Here is a 14,520-nt window from a genome sequence, read left to right as displayed (position 1 = left end):
ATAAAAATCTCGGCCAGGCGCGGTGGCTCACACCTGTAATCCCAGCACTTTGGAAGGCTGAGATCTCAGGTCTCCTGGGTCTGTGGCCTGTCCTCCCTACAAGTGTCCAGGCAGATGCAGTGAGGTGAAGGAATCCTAAGTTGGGTAGAAGTTCCCACTGACCTCCAGGGCCCCCTCTAGCTCTACTCTGCGAGTCACTGCTTGAGGCTTGGGATGCCAGAGTGCGAAAGATTCTGCGTACCCTCACTGGATTTGGCCTATCCCGAGATGGCTTTCCTTGGAGTGAATGGCACCTTACAGTACTTACTGTTACAGGGAGATGGTTGTGTTTTATAAAGTGCATTGAGTTCCTCAGACAAAATGTGCTGTATAAATGTTACAGTTAATCTAGATTTCATAATGCCTCTGTTGATTCACTTCTTAAAAACAAATGGAGTATTTACTGCTCAGTAAATATCTCATCTTGGAACCTGCTAGTATTTATAAAGAGGGTGATTAAAGAAAGTCTAAACAATGAAAGAAGGAACAAAAGATTTGCTGCTGCTGAGAGGACTAGCAGCCCACTCTTCCCGTTTTTCCAGATAAACCATTGGCTTAGGAATTGTACAGTATAATAATAAACTAAAGTGGTATTTAATCCCCATTCTTATTTATGACTTATTGCCAGAGTTTAGTCATAATGTGGATACAGAAAAACATATGTTGGATTTGGGCAAATTATTTAATAAATGGCAGACTCTCTGTTGAATAAATCTGTTTAGAACCATGACCTTGTATTTCAACAAAATGAATAATAACCCAACTTTGTGGTTATTAAAACCCTAGATGTAGTTTTTGTCTCCATGAAAGTTTATAAAAGAAATTAAGGTAAAACTTATGCCAATATGACTTCATTTAAAATGGTATATGACTTCAAGCATATACTAAATATGACTTATTGTCATATTTGACTAAATGTCTTACTATTCTTTAAAAATGCATTAGACATCCAAATATGGTCTGTCCCCAGCTCCTTTGTCCCCAGTTTCTTGCTTTCCATGTGAAGATTTTTCTGTATAGTACTTCGCACTATTAGGAAGAAGATAAAGCCTGTGCCACAGAAAATGCATTTTTATTTTACTGGCTCATGAAAAAGAATTTATTTTTTAAAACTCACTATTTCTTTCTTAATTTCTATCCTTACCCAGGACAGCAGCTTAATAGGTTTCTTGAAATTGCAGGAGGACTTAGGAGTTAACATCGTCTTACCATTAAATCATGCCTCTATTCCTTGATGCTTTCTCCAAGAATGATGGCAGATGCTTTTGAAGTTCTGGTGTATTTGACAGAAAGCAAAATCTCAGTATTGAAAAGTTTTGAAAATTTTTTTTGTTAATATAATGTGTCATACTCCACTGTGGAACTTTTGAGTCACTCTTGGCTAGTGGAGTAGTGACAAAAAAAAGTCCTTTAAAGTCTAGCATATATTTGGTAAAAATAAGAAAAGTTTGTCTTAGGACCTACTGCTTTTTTTTTTTTTGAGACGTGGTCTCCCACTGTCACCCAGGCTGGAGTGCAATGGTACAATCATAACTCACCGCAGCTTCGACCTCCCAGGCTCAAGTGATCCTCCCACCTCAGCCTCCACAACAGCTGCGACTACAGGCACGTGCCACCACACCCGGCTAATTTTTTTAATTTTTTGTACAGACAAGATCTTACTTTGTGGCCTAGGCTGGTCTTGAACGTCTGGCCTCAAGCTATCTCCCACCTCAGTCTCCCAAAGGATTACAGGCATGAGCCACACCTGGCCTGCCCTTTTTTTTTTTTTGAAACTAAATTATGAGATTATGAATTTGTCAGCTAGACATGAATGTATTTTCTCTTTCTCTCTCTCTTTTTTTCATTTCCCATTATTGGGTATTACGATTGAGTATCCCTTATCCGAAATGCTTGGGACCAGCAGTGTTTCAGATTATTTTTGGATTTTGGAATATTTGCATATAGTGAGATATCTCGGGGATAGGACCCTATTCTAACTGAAATTCATTTATATTTTATATATATCTCATATATAAGAAATATATATAAGATGGCCTTGAAATGGCCTTGAAAACCAGATGGGTTTAGACTCATGTAGCCTGAAGGTAATTTTATACAATATTATTAATACTTTTGTATAGACAAAGTTTTGATTGCAAGCTGTCACATAAGGTCAGGTGTGGAACTTTCCACTTGTGGCATCATATTGACACTGAAGAGTTTCAAATTTTGGAACACTTTGGATTTTGGGTTATGGATGCTTAACCTGTAATTGCTTTCCAAAATGATGTTTTCACATAAATTAAAGGCCATAAGTTGGAAGGAGGGTTCAGAATCACTAATTTGTTGTTCACAACTTACCAGATTTTTCCTATTACCTTTTATTTCCTGTAAAATTCCAAAATGTGGAGGAATAGTAGGGTAGAAGAATAAACTTACTAATGCGATAAGTGAAATGATAGCAGTTGTGCTTAAATTTCTAAGTAGATGATTTGGTAGCTAAGAATAATTTACAAATATTTTAAATTTTCTACTATATATGAAACTATAGGGATACTTTAAATATGGAAATTAAACTGGCACACATGAAACAGAATAATACAGATATAATCTAATTTTGTTGTAAATGAAGTGATAAGTGTTGACTTTTTGTGGGAATGGGGGTGGGATGGTGGGAGTTAGCCCGCACCCCTGGAAGCTCCAGTACTTAGGGTCGGCCTCCCAGTTGACTGTAGGAATGAGTGCGATTTGGGAGAGGTAAAAGGGAAGGGAGCGGGGATGGTGTGTGCATGGTAAAGTTGTGCAGGTTGATCAACATGGACTTGAAAGTTGCTATTTAAAGTAGATAAAAGTGGTGGGTATGATGAAACTAGATGAAGAATGGCCTTGAAAGCCAGATGGGTTGAGACTCGACAGGCAGCTGTTGAATTATTTGGGGAGATGCGGGTTGGTGTCAGAGAGATTTAAGAAAGCCCCTGTAGTTAGTGAGGCCAGCTTCTGCTCATGCCCAAGCCTGTCCTTTGCTGTCTTTGCTCAGGCCCCATGGGCTCTGCGTGTCCTCCTTCCCTCCTCAGTGCATCCCTTTGGTTTTTCTCCCCTTCTACATCCCCAAACTCATATTTTCTCTTTCAGCAGCCAGCCTTGAAATAGACATTCAGGTTCTTTTCATTCTTAGTCATCTCCCCCCCATCCTTCCAACACCTCTAGTGAATGCATAAAACCAAAGATAGTACATAACCCTTTACGTACTATGTTTTTTCGTACACATACATACCTATAATGAAGTTTAAATTATAAATTACGCACAGTAAGAGATTAACAGCTACAATAATAAAACAGAACAGTTATAACAACATGCCTTCTGTACACCAAACCCCATGATATGCAGCTTACCTATGTAACAAACCTGCACAGGTACCCCTGAACCTAAAATAAAAGTAAAAAGTAAATAAATAATAGTATGCCAGCATCATGACTCTTGTGCTTTGGGACCATTATTAAGTAAAATAAGGATGACTTGAACGTAGGCCCTGAGATACTGTGACAATCGATCTGGTAGCCCACATGGCTAAGTGACAGCATAGAGATACTAGAAAAAGGGATTATCCCAGGTGGAATAGGGTGGGACAGCACAAGATTTTACCATGTGGTGAAGAACAGCATGCAATTTAAAACTTATGACTTGTTTATTTCTGAAATTTTCCTCTTAATATTTTTAGATTGTGGTTGGCCAGGGGTAACTGAAACTGTGGAAAGTGAAACCATGGGTATGGGAGGGCTGTTGTACAATTCCATATAACTTATTATTTCTCCAGCCTACTGTACTCTCAAGCAGGTTTGTCTCCACCACTTCACAGATAGCCTATCAAGGGCCTCAGTGACTTCACAGGACTGAATCAGTGGTCTGTTCTCATCTGACTTGAATCTAAGCAACAGTGGGCATAGCTTACCACTTCTCTCTTGAAACACATCATTCCCTATGGCTGGAGGATACCATGCTGTCCTTGAGGAGAGCATACTGGCTTCCTTTTCCTCCTACCTTCCTGGCCAGGTCTCCTTTTCTGGCTTCCCTCCTGCTTGACTTCTCAACTTCGGCACTCCCTGGGTTCGTTCCTGGGACCTTTTTTTCCCTCTGGCTACATCCTCTCAAGTGGTGTCATATGGTTCATCACCTGAAATTCTGTCTAACATTGACCAACCCTAAAGATTCATTAGCAACTGTGTCCTAGCCCATGAGCAGTAGGTTAATATCTAGCACTCTACCGGATCTCTCCATTTGGATATTTGATGGGCACTTCGAAGTTAACATGTCCAAAATGCACCTCTTGCTTTTCCCCCAAACCTGCTTTCCTTTTGGTCCTCCCCTCCACAGTAAATGGCACCACTCCTCACAAACTACTTAAGCTGAAGCCTAGCCATTGACCTTCATTCTTTTCTTTCACTTAGCTTCCAAATCCCAACTCCAGCTATCAACAATTCTTTTCAGTTCTGTCTCCAAAATGCATCCCAAATATGACTGTTTCCCTCCTCTGCACTGTGACCTGCCCAGCCTAAGCCTCCCATGCGGGAAAGTCTCCTTGCATCTGCTGCAGCCTCTCCTCAGTGCTTCTCTGTCCTGCACTCAGTGTCTCACAGCAGCCAGTGTGGCCTGTTGAAAACCTAAATCACTTCATGTCATGTCTGTGCTCAATCAAAGGGGCAGTGTGAGAAGCATGTTGGTACTGAGAGGAGGCGCTCCATTGGCTTTACTGAGACTCAGGAGGAGGTTTTCCGTGGGCCACCTTCTCGGTCGTTTCAGCCTTGTATGCGAAGATGAGAAAATAACAGCCTGTGGGATATGACTTCATCATATAATTAAAGTCTAAATAAAGTGTGATCTGTGCACTGAGGGAGAAGTATTAATTTTGATGAGAGGCATCGGGCAGGGCTTCATAAAGAAGATAACATTTTTGCTGGGCTTTGAGGGATGAGTAGATTTTCAGTGTGGCTCATTGTATGAGAGAGAGTGGAAGGCTCTGGGGTGGCAGGGAGCTTGGCCTGAAGAGGCACACTGAGTGTCTTAGGTGATGCCTCTTTCAGAGAGTGCCAGGCAGTTTTGGAGCAGCGCCCGATGAGTAGATAGGATAGGATAGGAGTGGGTAATGAGACTGAAAACGTAGATTACACCTATTTTGAAGGACTTCAGATGCTGGGTTGAGTTTAGAGCTGGAGTGGTGGGGAACTGTCTTTAGGACATTGTATCAAAACAGATTTTCCAGTGGTCAGAAAATCCACTGAAGGCATCCTTCTTTCTGTCTTCTACATGATAGTAGTATGGAAATACTCAGGATTGTTAGTGAGATATCACCTTGAAGGCTCTGGATGCTTTAAGTCTGGTAAGGAAGCCCCCTGGTAGAAAGCCTGACTCACGTGATGTGATGTAATGTACCTCTCCTTCCCATTAGGCAGGTGCCAGATGCCTCTGGGCTAAGATGGTGGTCTGTGCTCTTAATTATGAGGAATAGGGAAGGTGGTTTGATTACTAAAGGAGCTAACCTTCATGTGCTCTTTTGTTGCGGGGGTGGGGGGGTGGGGGGAGTGTTAGTATGCTGTATTAAGTAATCTTTTTAATTGCCATTGTAGGATTAACCACAATGAACGGTTGGAATTCCTGGGTGATGCTGTTGTTGAATTTCTGACCAGGTAATTAGGCTTTTTTGTTTTTTACAATTCCTCAATAATTATATTCTATTGGTAACGTACTTATTACATTGCTTTCTTTGTAATTAGCCAAATAAGGCATCGATACACCATGCATTTTATCTCTTTTGTAGAGCTCAGAAGCCACATGTCTGTGGCACTTGCCCTGACAGCTCGCACTCACTGATGCTGTAATGAATGAGATTACAAGATGAAAGGCTGGTGTCTCTGTCCTGTCAAGTATATGTTAAAGTTGCTTACAGCCACTAGAGATCAGCTTGTCTTGGTCTAGATGCTTCAGAGCTTATATTCAATTTGTAAAGAAAGGGATGATATTTTAAAATGTCATTTCATCTTCTAGGATTTGTCTTTGATCCCTTTCTTACTCTTTCTGATCTCAAGGGAAGTAAAGCTTACAAGTAATTTTAATGACCAGATTTGTGTGTGTGTGTGTGTGTGTGTGTGTTTCTCTCCAGAAGTGTTTTAGGATCCTTAATTTGAAAGTAGGGGTAGGACGCCAGGCGCGGTGGCTCACGCATGTAATCTCAGCACTTTGGGAGGCCAAGGCGGGTGGATCACCTGAGGTCAGGAGTTCAAGACCAGCCTGGCCAACATGGCGAAACCCCATCTCTACTAAAAATACAAAAATTAGCCAGGTGTGGTGGTGCATGCCTGTAGTCCCAGCTACCTGGGAGGCTGAGGCAGGAGAATCACTTGAACCTGGGAGGTGGAGGTTGCATTGAGCTGAGATTGTGCCACAACACTTTAGCCTGGGTGACAGAGTGAGACTCCGTCTCGAAAAAAAAAAAAGGAATGGGGCAGGAAAGTGTGTTTTGCTTTTCTATACTGACACAATTTCTCTTTTAAAGGGAGACAATACATGCTTCTCTTGGAACTCTCTTGAGCTGTTTTTATTCCCTTTAGGCTATTTCTTTTCACAAGATGGACATAATCAGGAGAAGAGACTCCTCTCTCCAGGGGCCACACATAACTCAGCCCAAGGAACAGCATTTGTTTCACTCCCAATTTTTAGTATTGAATGTGTTTGCTCTTAGAGTGTGTAACTGATTATTCTGGTCTTTGCTGTCATCAGATTTCAGAGAAATCTTTTAACAGAAATAAATGTGAAAATACGAGTGAATGGTGCTGTCTAGGTTTTAGCACATTCAGATGTACTGTTCTTACCATTTAACTTTCAGAGACTTTAATCAGATCCTTTAGTTTGATTCAGCTAATATCCATTGCACACATACTGTGTGCCAGCCCTGTTTCTGTGACTCAGAGCCACAGACAGAATGTTGTGATGCATATTTATTCACGTACTCCTTTTTTTTTTTTGTAGTGTCCATTTGTACTATTTGTTTCCTAGTCTGGAAGAAGGAGGATTAGCAACATATCGGACTGCCATTGTTCAGAATCAGCACCTTGCCATGCTAGCAAAGGTATAGAAAACATCTGCAGCATTTGTAGTTACGTCTGACATGCTCTTCTGCGGTCCATGCATAATTTTGCGTTTGAATAAGTAACTCTTTAGGATATATTAGGGGTGTCAATATTTTACAGACCAGGAAGTATTTTTTGCTGGGTTTTAAGGATCCAGTCTTATTAGTTCTTTTACCTTTGTGAGTTTCACCAGCAGCTAATGAACTCCACACTGAGGTAACTTGAGAACAGATGAAGAAAAATTTGACAGATGTGCATGAACAGAGTTAAACATTTGGGGAAAAGGAACATGGGAACAAAGCAAAAGAAATGAAATATACTGTATTTTCCCTTTGTATAGTATTTGTATAATATTTCTGTAGTACATTTATTTTTAATTTATGTTAACAAGCCCAATGATAGCTTTGAACAGAATATTACAGACCATTTTTTATCCACTAGGGGTACTTTCTACACCTTTGAGAATCCCCCAAATCACAAATCCTATTAAGATTTAGGGTTTAGGCTGTTCCCCTAGCCTCATTGACTTAGCTCAGTGACTAACAGAACCTTTTCATAATTCAGATAAACGTGATCTGATTTGATGTTTCCATCTCCATATGATGTCTTATTATAATACATCATGGCTGATAAGAACATGGATACTTGCACTGACTCATCAGGGTTCCAGTCCACACTCCTCCTCTTATAAACAGATGGCCATGGACAAATTGACAAATTGTTGTTCTCTTCTCCAAGCCTCTGCTTTCTTGTCTGTAAAATGGAAATGACATTAGCCCTTGGCACACAGCCTGGTTGTGAGAATTAAATGAGATTATGAGTTTTAATGATGACATTTATAAAGTGCTAGGCATAATACTTGTTTATAGTAATTACACAAAGATGTTAATAATTTTGTAGGGGCTGTTTTTATTGATGCTACTCATGTTCTTGTGAAAAATCCTTACATTTTTTTAGACCTTTGGGTTTATTTAATAGTAGGTAGAATGGTGGCTCTTAAATCCCAAGCACTGGGGATCCACTGGAAAAACTTTTGTGGGTTTTGCCTAAAGTAATTTGTATCTTTTCTTCATTTTGATATAAAAGTTTGATTTTGATAGGAAGAGTAGATAAAGCCCATCCTAGCTTTATGACTGGTTTCTTAATTTGATCTTGCCAAGGCATTAATTATATTCAAAATGTGGTTAATTTTAGCTTGGGTGTTATCAATAACACATTGTTTTATCTTATGTGATAACATCATCATTGTAGCTACAGTGGTAGGCTTTGAACTGGTTTTAGTGGCATTTGAGAAAGTAAATATTGATGTCTTAATGAAAACCTGTAAGCAACCAGGTAAGCTAACTTGGTTTTAGCAGGCTCACAATGAATGAAATTTCACAACTCTATGTAAAACTGCTTAAGTGTTTGGTTGATTTAATTGTCACAGTACTTCCTGATCATTCACATAAATGCCACTGGAAATACATATTAATAAGTAGGTAGTCACTCCGTTCCTTATTGTTTTTAGTTTAGGATGTAATGGAATGGCATAATTATTTTTCAAACACTCGTAGGGAGGATATTTACAAAGTGTGGGGAATTGCCGTAGCATGAAAACAGAAGCTATTATATAACCCATCGGGTGCTGTACAAAGCCATGACTAATGACAGAGGTGGCTAGTTTCTCCCTTCAGGGATTTCTATGTGGTCTTCTTCCACCAAGCCCAAGGCTTGCCATTCCCATAGTACTCAACACCCATTGGCTGCAGCAGAAGGCTGTGGCAGTCCCACCTTTCTTCTATCTAGACCAGTAGTCCTTAACCATTTGGGAAGGAAGGGAATTGATGGAGAATTGTTGACCCCTTTGAGAATCTAACGAAAGCTCTAGGTCACCTTCCAGACTAATGAACATTTTAACACATCAACAGTAACACACCACTCTATCCTTTTTAAAAGTTGTACTAATTCCGGGTGCAGTGGCTCATGCCTGTAATCCCAGCATGATTACAGGAGGTAGGCTGAGGCAGGCGGATCACGAGGTCAGGAGATCGAGACCATCCTGGCTAACATGGTGAAACCCCGTCTCTACTAAAAAATACCAAAAAATTAGCCGGGCATGGTGGTGGGCGCCCATAGTCCCAGCTACTCGGGAGGCTGAGGCAGGAGAATGGCGCGAACCCTGGAGGCAGAGCTTGCGGTGAGCCTAGATTGCGCCACTGCACTCCAGCCTGGGCAACAGAGCAAGACTCCTTCTCAAAGAAAAAAAAAAGTTGTACTAATGCCTACATGGAAAAATAAGAATATAGAGACTAGAAGAAGTCAGGAAATTCACATCACAGCACTCCAGAATACAGTAGATGTTTATAAGATAAAATATGGCTTGCAGTCTGCTCACAAGCAGGGCTCCAGAGATAGCAAACAATTAAATTTTCCCAGTGAAGTTGTGAAACAGATTAAATTTACGTATTCTAGTATAAACTCTCGCACTTTGGGATCAATTTTTAAAAAGAGATATTTTCTGCTATTGCTTTTGCAGTAGTCAAAACTCATTTGAGTATATTTTATAATCACGAATTTCAAACAGTATAAAGTACTACAGCATATATGTCTTGTTTTTATTGTCTTTGTCTTTTTCCAATATGAATAAATATGGATATTTAAGATACATACTGAGACACACAGAATCTATGTCTTTTGTCTGAGGGCTGGTGGAACTCATATTGTCCTAGGCTGTTCATTGACTTGTGATTTGTTCCATGTTATGTGGCATGTTATTGCTTAGTATTTATTGAATTGAATTACGTGGTAATGGAAATGGATTTATTGCATATTTATGCAATGTTTGTATCTTTTTTATGGAAAGAATTATGATTTCCATTTATTCAATCTCAGGAGTTGTATAAAAAATATTCTTTCACATTGTGTCTAGTTCTAAAAGGCTGGAATTGATTTGTATGTTGTAATGCCATGGGATAAGAAATAAGCAGCCACAGAGATCAAAGTAAAGGAAAACTGTGAGTAAGATAGTGAAATGAATCCAGAGGTAAAGTTGGTATACACTGACGTATTCATCACCTACAACTGGGCTACAAATTTGGCTCTAAACTCTTCTGAGGCCAAATCAGAAAAGGAAACACAATTTACTATGAGTGCTATTTTCAGAGCCCTTAAGATCAATCCAATTCATTGCTCAGAAGGTCTCACTGAACCCACAGAGAGATGAGTATGGAAACCTTATGAGGGGGACACAAGTGCAGAGGGGTCCCCAAATCCTCACAAAAAATAAAAATAAAGATTTAGAAGTATAAGGCATTTTGAAGTCTTCTGAGGGTCCTCACCTACTCTTCCACATAAAAATCTATTTTGGGCCAGGCGTGGTGGCTCACGCCTGTAATCTCAGCACTTTGGTAGGACGAGGTGGGTGAATTGCTTGAGCTCAGGCGTTTGAGACCAGCCTGGCCAACATGGTGAAACCCCGTCTCTACTAAAAATAGAAAAATTAGCTGGGCATAGTGGCGGGTGCCTGTAGTCCCATCTACTCGGTAGGATGAGGCAGGACAATCGCTTGAACCCGAGAGGTGGAGGTTGCAGTGAGCCAAGATCATACCACTGCACTCCAGCCTGGGCGACAGAGCCAGATTCCGTCTCAAAAAAAAAAAAAAAAAATCTGTTTTGTATGGTGCTGACATTGTCAGTACTACATGACTTGAGTCAAAGACGTAAAATTGACTTTCAGAAGTTTCTGTTAGGTTTGTAATTTTCTCCCTAGGCATATTGGATGAACCGAGGGGCTTGTAGCAGAATCTTATTCCAGCCTGGGCTAGTGCTTGGTCTGAATTTGGAATTGGAAAGTTCAGATCTGATCAATTCTGAACCTACTTGAACTATTGGAGTTTGTAGAAGCCTGTTTGGGAAAGAATTGAGTTAGTGAAAACTGAGCTGTATGTATAGGACTTCTAATGAATGTTAAACTAAACTCTCTCTTAATAGATTCATGGATTTGTAACAATTACGCTGCCCCCATCTCGTCTCCACACCAACTCTCTGCAAGAGATGCTGAGTTACTATAGTTAAGATTTTGGCAAACTCTATCTTACGTTTTGTCATTGTGAATTTTGTAGAAACTTGAACTGGATCGATTTATGCTGTATGCTCACGGGCCTGACCTTTGTAGAGAATCGGACCTTCGACATGCAATGGCCAATTGTTTTGAAGCATTAATAGGTAATTTCTCTCTTCTTCAAGAAGTCTACTTTCTTGCATGTCTAAACAGTCTGGTGAGCACATAAAATTTAGTGTGGAAACTTGGGACAGAATTACTTGTCCCAAAGCACATGAGGTTCCTAGGACAACACCTACCACCTTGTATTATAGTTATTTCAGTTCCTTCAGAGCAGTGAACATGCCTTTTTTTTTGCTTTCTTACCACCTGAATTGGTGTCTGATGTCATGTAGATGCTTAGTATTTAATGAACTGAAATGAGGTGGATTAATATGGAGATGGATAACTTTCCAGATTTGATTCAGGATCACATACATAAACAAACAGATTAGGTTGCTGAGAGGCTCCAGTGTTGCTTTTGATTAAACTATTTGTAAGATTTCTGTTTTGAACATCTTGAGAATACCACGTTTTTTAAACCCCACCCAGGGTTTGAGTCTGTATAACTGTTATTGATTCACTTGAAGCAAGACCGATGTTGACATTTCACTCCTCACTCAGGCACTTTACTTCCTTGGCTTCTTTTTGACTATAACCCGAATACAATTGGCCATTGGTACAGGAAAGTTATGAAGAGTTAATTAGCTGGTGATTACAAGTTTGTATGCTTTACAATGAAATGTTACAGTAGATTGACCATTTGTTTTTTTTTTAAAGTAAATGATTAAGTACATTTTAGCTTTCAAAGGGCTTTGTTCTTATCATTTTTGCCCTCTTCCTTTGAAAATGAATATAAGAGCTTCCCATTGTAGTTTCATGCTGATGATAGTGGGAAGAGAATGTTTAATAATTATCCACAGTCTTTTCACAACTATGTCTGTTTTTCACAAATATGTCTATTTTCAAAGAATTTGTCGCATGGAATTACTTTGCTCTGTACACATAATATTTTTGACAGTTGGTGTTACCATTGCCTCCAGAACCAGCCAGACATGAGTCAATTTCCTGTTCCATCATTTATCAGATCTGTGTCTTTGGCAAGCTACCTAATCTCTTTGATCCTCAGTTTCCCCATCTGTGAGACTGTGAGATGGAGATAGTATCACTTACCTTGCAGAGTTGTAATGATCTTAATACCTGATTCTGGCAGCATCCAATCCAGAGCAAAGCTCTACTTCCTTAAGCTGTCCCCTCAAATCAACTAATATGAGCCTAAATCCTCTAAGTCTTTTCTAACATCCTCCTACTGAGTACCCCATGAAAGTGAAGATAAGAACGTGGAAATGCTTTGCATGCTACCCAGGACATAAGTGTTTCCCAAACCACAACAGCTGCTACTACTGTTACTCTGACTATCATTGTTACAACTATCAATAAATAATGAATGTCTTTAGTTGTCAAAAGCCCTGGTAACTAAGTGCCTTAACATTTTACATGGAAAAGTAGCCTTTCTGAAGACAAGTGTAAACATTTGATTTCAAGAAAATATGACTACTCCATTGTAATTTATACCCAGTTAAAAAGTTACCACAGTACTTCCTGGTTATGATTCACGAGTGTCTGTGCCTAATGCTTAATTATTCCAAATTAAAGGTGAAGCTTCCCCTGATATTTTATTTGCAGATGCCTTCATTGATCTAGACTCAGGTTTTGTCTATCAGGTTTTTTTTTTCCTTAGGTATCTATATACATTTGATCTGAAACGTAAACTATAAGTGCATAAAATAAAAGAACATTTGCTTTACTAAAGTCAAGTATTTGTGCATTGTTCCCTTAGTAAGGTTTATGCCTTTACCCTTCATGATAGTTGATATTTGGCCTCTTTTACTTACAATATTAGATTTAGATTTTAGTAAATCGAATTTCGTATTATTTCAGTCTAATTTGTAACACAAAGCATAGCAAAAAGAGGGGAAATGTCACCTTTAAGACAATTGCTTCTGAACATGTTGATTTGTTTTCTGTGAGTAGTTTTTGGCTTGCGTTTTTGCTTTTTTTATAGAGATATGTCATTTTCTTTGACTGTTGTTGGAGACTCTCTTTTGGCATTCTCTGTTTTTCATCTAGGAGCTGTTTACTTGGAGGGAAGCCTGGAGGAAGCCAAGCAGTTATTTGGACGCTTGCTCTTTAATGATCCGGTATTTCTATGGAATCATTTGATTTTTTTTGTTATATATTATTACAGAAGATTTTATTTCAGCTGGTCTTTGTAATTTGAAGAGAATATAGGAGAAACAAAATAGTCAGATCTACCATAGATGGGACATTTCAAGTACACCAAAATGGCTTATTCAACTCTTGCAGATGGAAAGTTCCATGGACTTTACACAAGGAGTTTTTCTTTGGCCCGAACCTGTCTTTCCTCATGGTCACTTATAAATTAAATGTGAATACAAATGTAATAGGACTTCGCTTCATTTTGAAGTGTCTTGAAGCTAATTATGATTTTATATTTTAGAATCATTGGGTATCTACCCCATGCAGGCTTAGTTGAAGTGATAGCCTTTTGGCTTTTCTGTGTATGATTTGTTTTTATGTAAATTATGTAGACTAGATAAATGTTTATTTATTTTTAAAAGTCAGTTCATAGGGAGTTTCTGATAGGGCTATGGATAAAGAGTATGAAAGTACTTTTTTAAAAAGCAAATTGTAGTTTAAGAAAAAATGATAGATTCTAAAATAGTTTCTGTTGTTACTTAAATATTAAGCTATTAATATTGCCAGAGATACCTTTTTAATCCTGCATGTAATAGAGCACACTGGATGCTTTCTGCACCAAAACAAGTCAATTTAACATTTAAAGGGAGAAGCAACTCTGTATTCCAAATTGAAATGTCATTATAATTGAATGAAATAGCCCTCATGGAGCAATAAAGAACACAGGAAGCCAGTTTTAAGCCTCTGTGAAACCTTCAGCTTAAATGGCTGTCAGACGTTATTACTGTATTACTGTGGGTAGTTTTTTTAAAAAAGGATCAATAGTTTTGGAAAATATGACCTGGACAATGTTCATATCTGAGAATTTGATTTTTGTATTTGTTTTTCTAGAGATATGTGATGATTTTTATGTGTGAATTTCCTCCTTATGGGAAGATTATCTACAGATGTTCTGTGTCCCCCATTTTTGTCCTGCACATATAAACACATGTGCATCTTGATTTGCATCTGTACCAGATAGTGTGTGTTTTAAGACCTTTTCTTAAATCTTAAATTTTCTTTGTTCTGGCCTTCAC

The 14,520-nt window shown here is 38.9% G+C and overlaps 1 protein-coding gene across 6 annotated transcripts in view; it reads left to right on the top strand.

Annotated features, from left to right (window-relative positions):
* DROSHA (drosha ribonuclease III) overlaps nucleotides 1-14,520 on the top strand; it is a 131,181-nt gene that overhangs the window by 89,584 nt on the left and 27,077 nt on the right. For all 6 annotated transcript variants that reach the window (XM_030813937.1, XM_030813941.1, XM_030813939.1 and 3 more), the window contains 4 exons: nucleotides 5,644-5,703; nucleotides 7,043-7,142; nucleotides 11,247-11,349; nucleotides 13,355-13,425. In XM_030813937.1, the coding sequence (XP_030669797.1) occupies nucleotides 5,644-5,703; nucleotides 7,043-7,142; nucleotides 11,247-11,349; nucleotides 13,355-13,425 (334 nt within the window). The remainder of the gene's footprint in view (nucleotides 1-5,643; nucleotides 5,704-7,042; nucleotides 7,143-11,246; nucleotides 11,350-13,354; nucleotides 13,426-14,520) is intronic.

Source organism: Nomascus leucogenys, chromosome 6, assembly GCF_006542625.1.
Source record: "Nomascus leucogenys isolate Asia chromosome 6, Asia_NLE_v1, whole genome shotgun sequence".
Lineage (NCBI taxonomy): Eukaryota > Metazoa > Chordata > Mammalia > Primates > Hylobatidae > Nomascus > Nomascus leucogenys.
The sequence above is the reverse complement of the archived record's forward strand: the minus strand, read 5'-3'. Positions and strand labels throughout refer to the sequence as shown.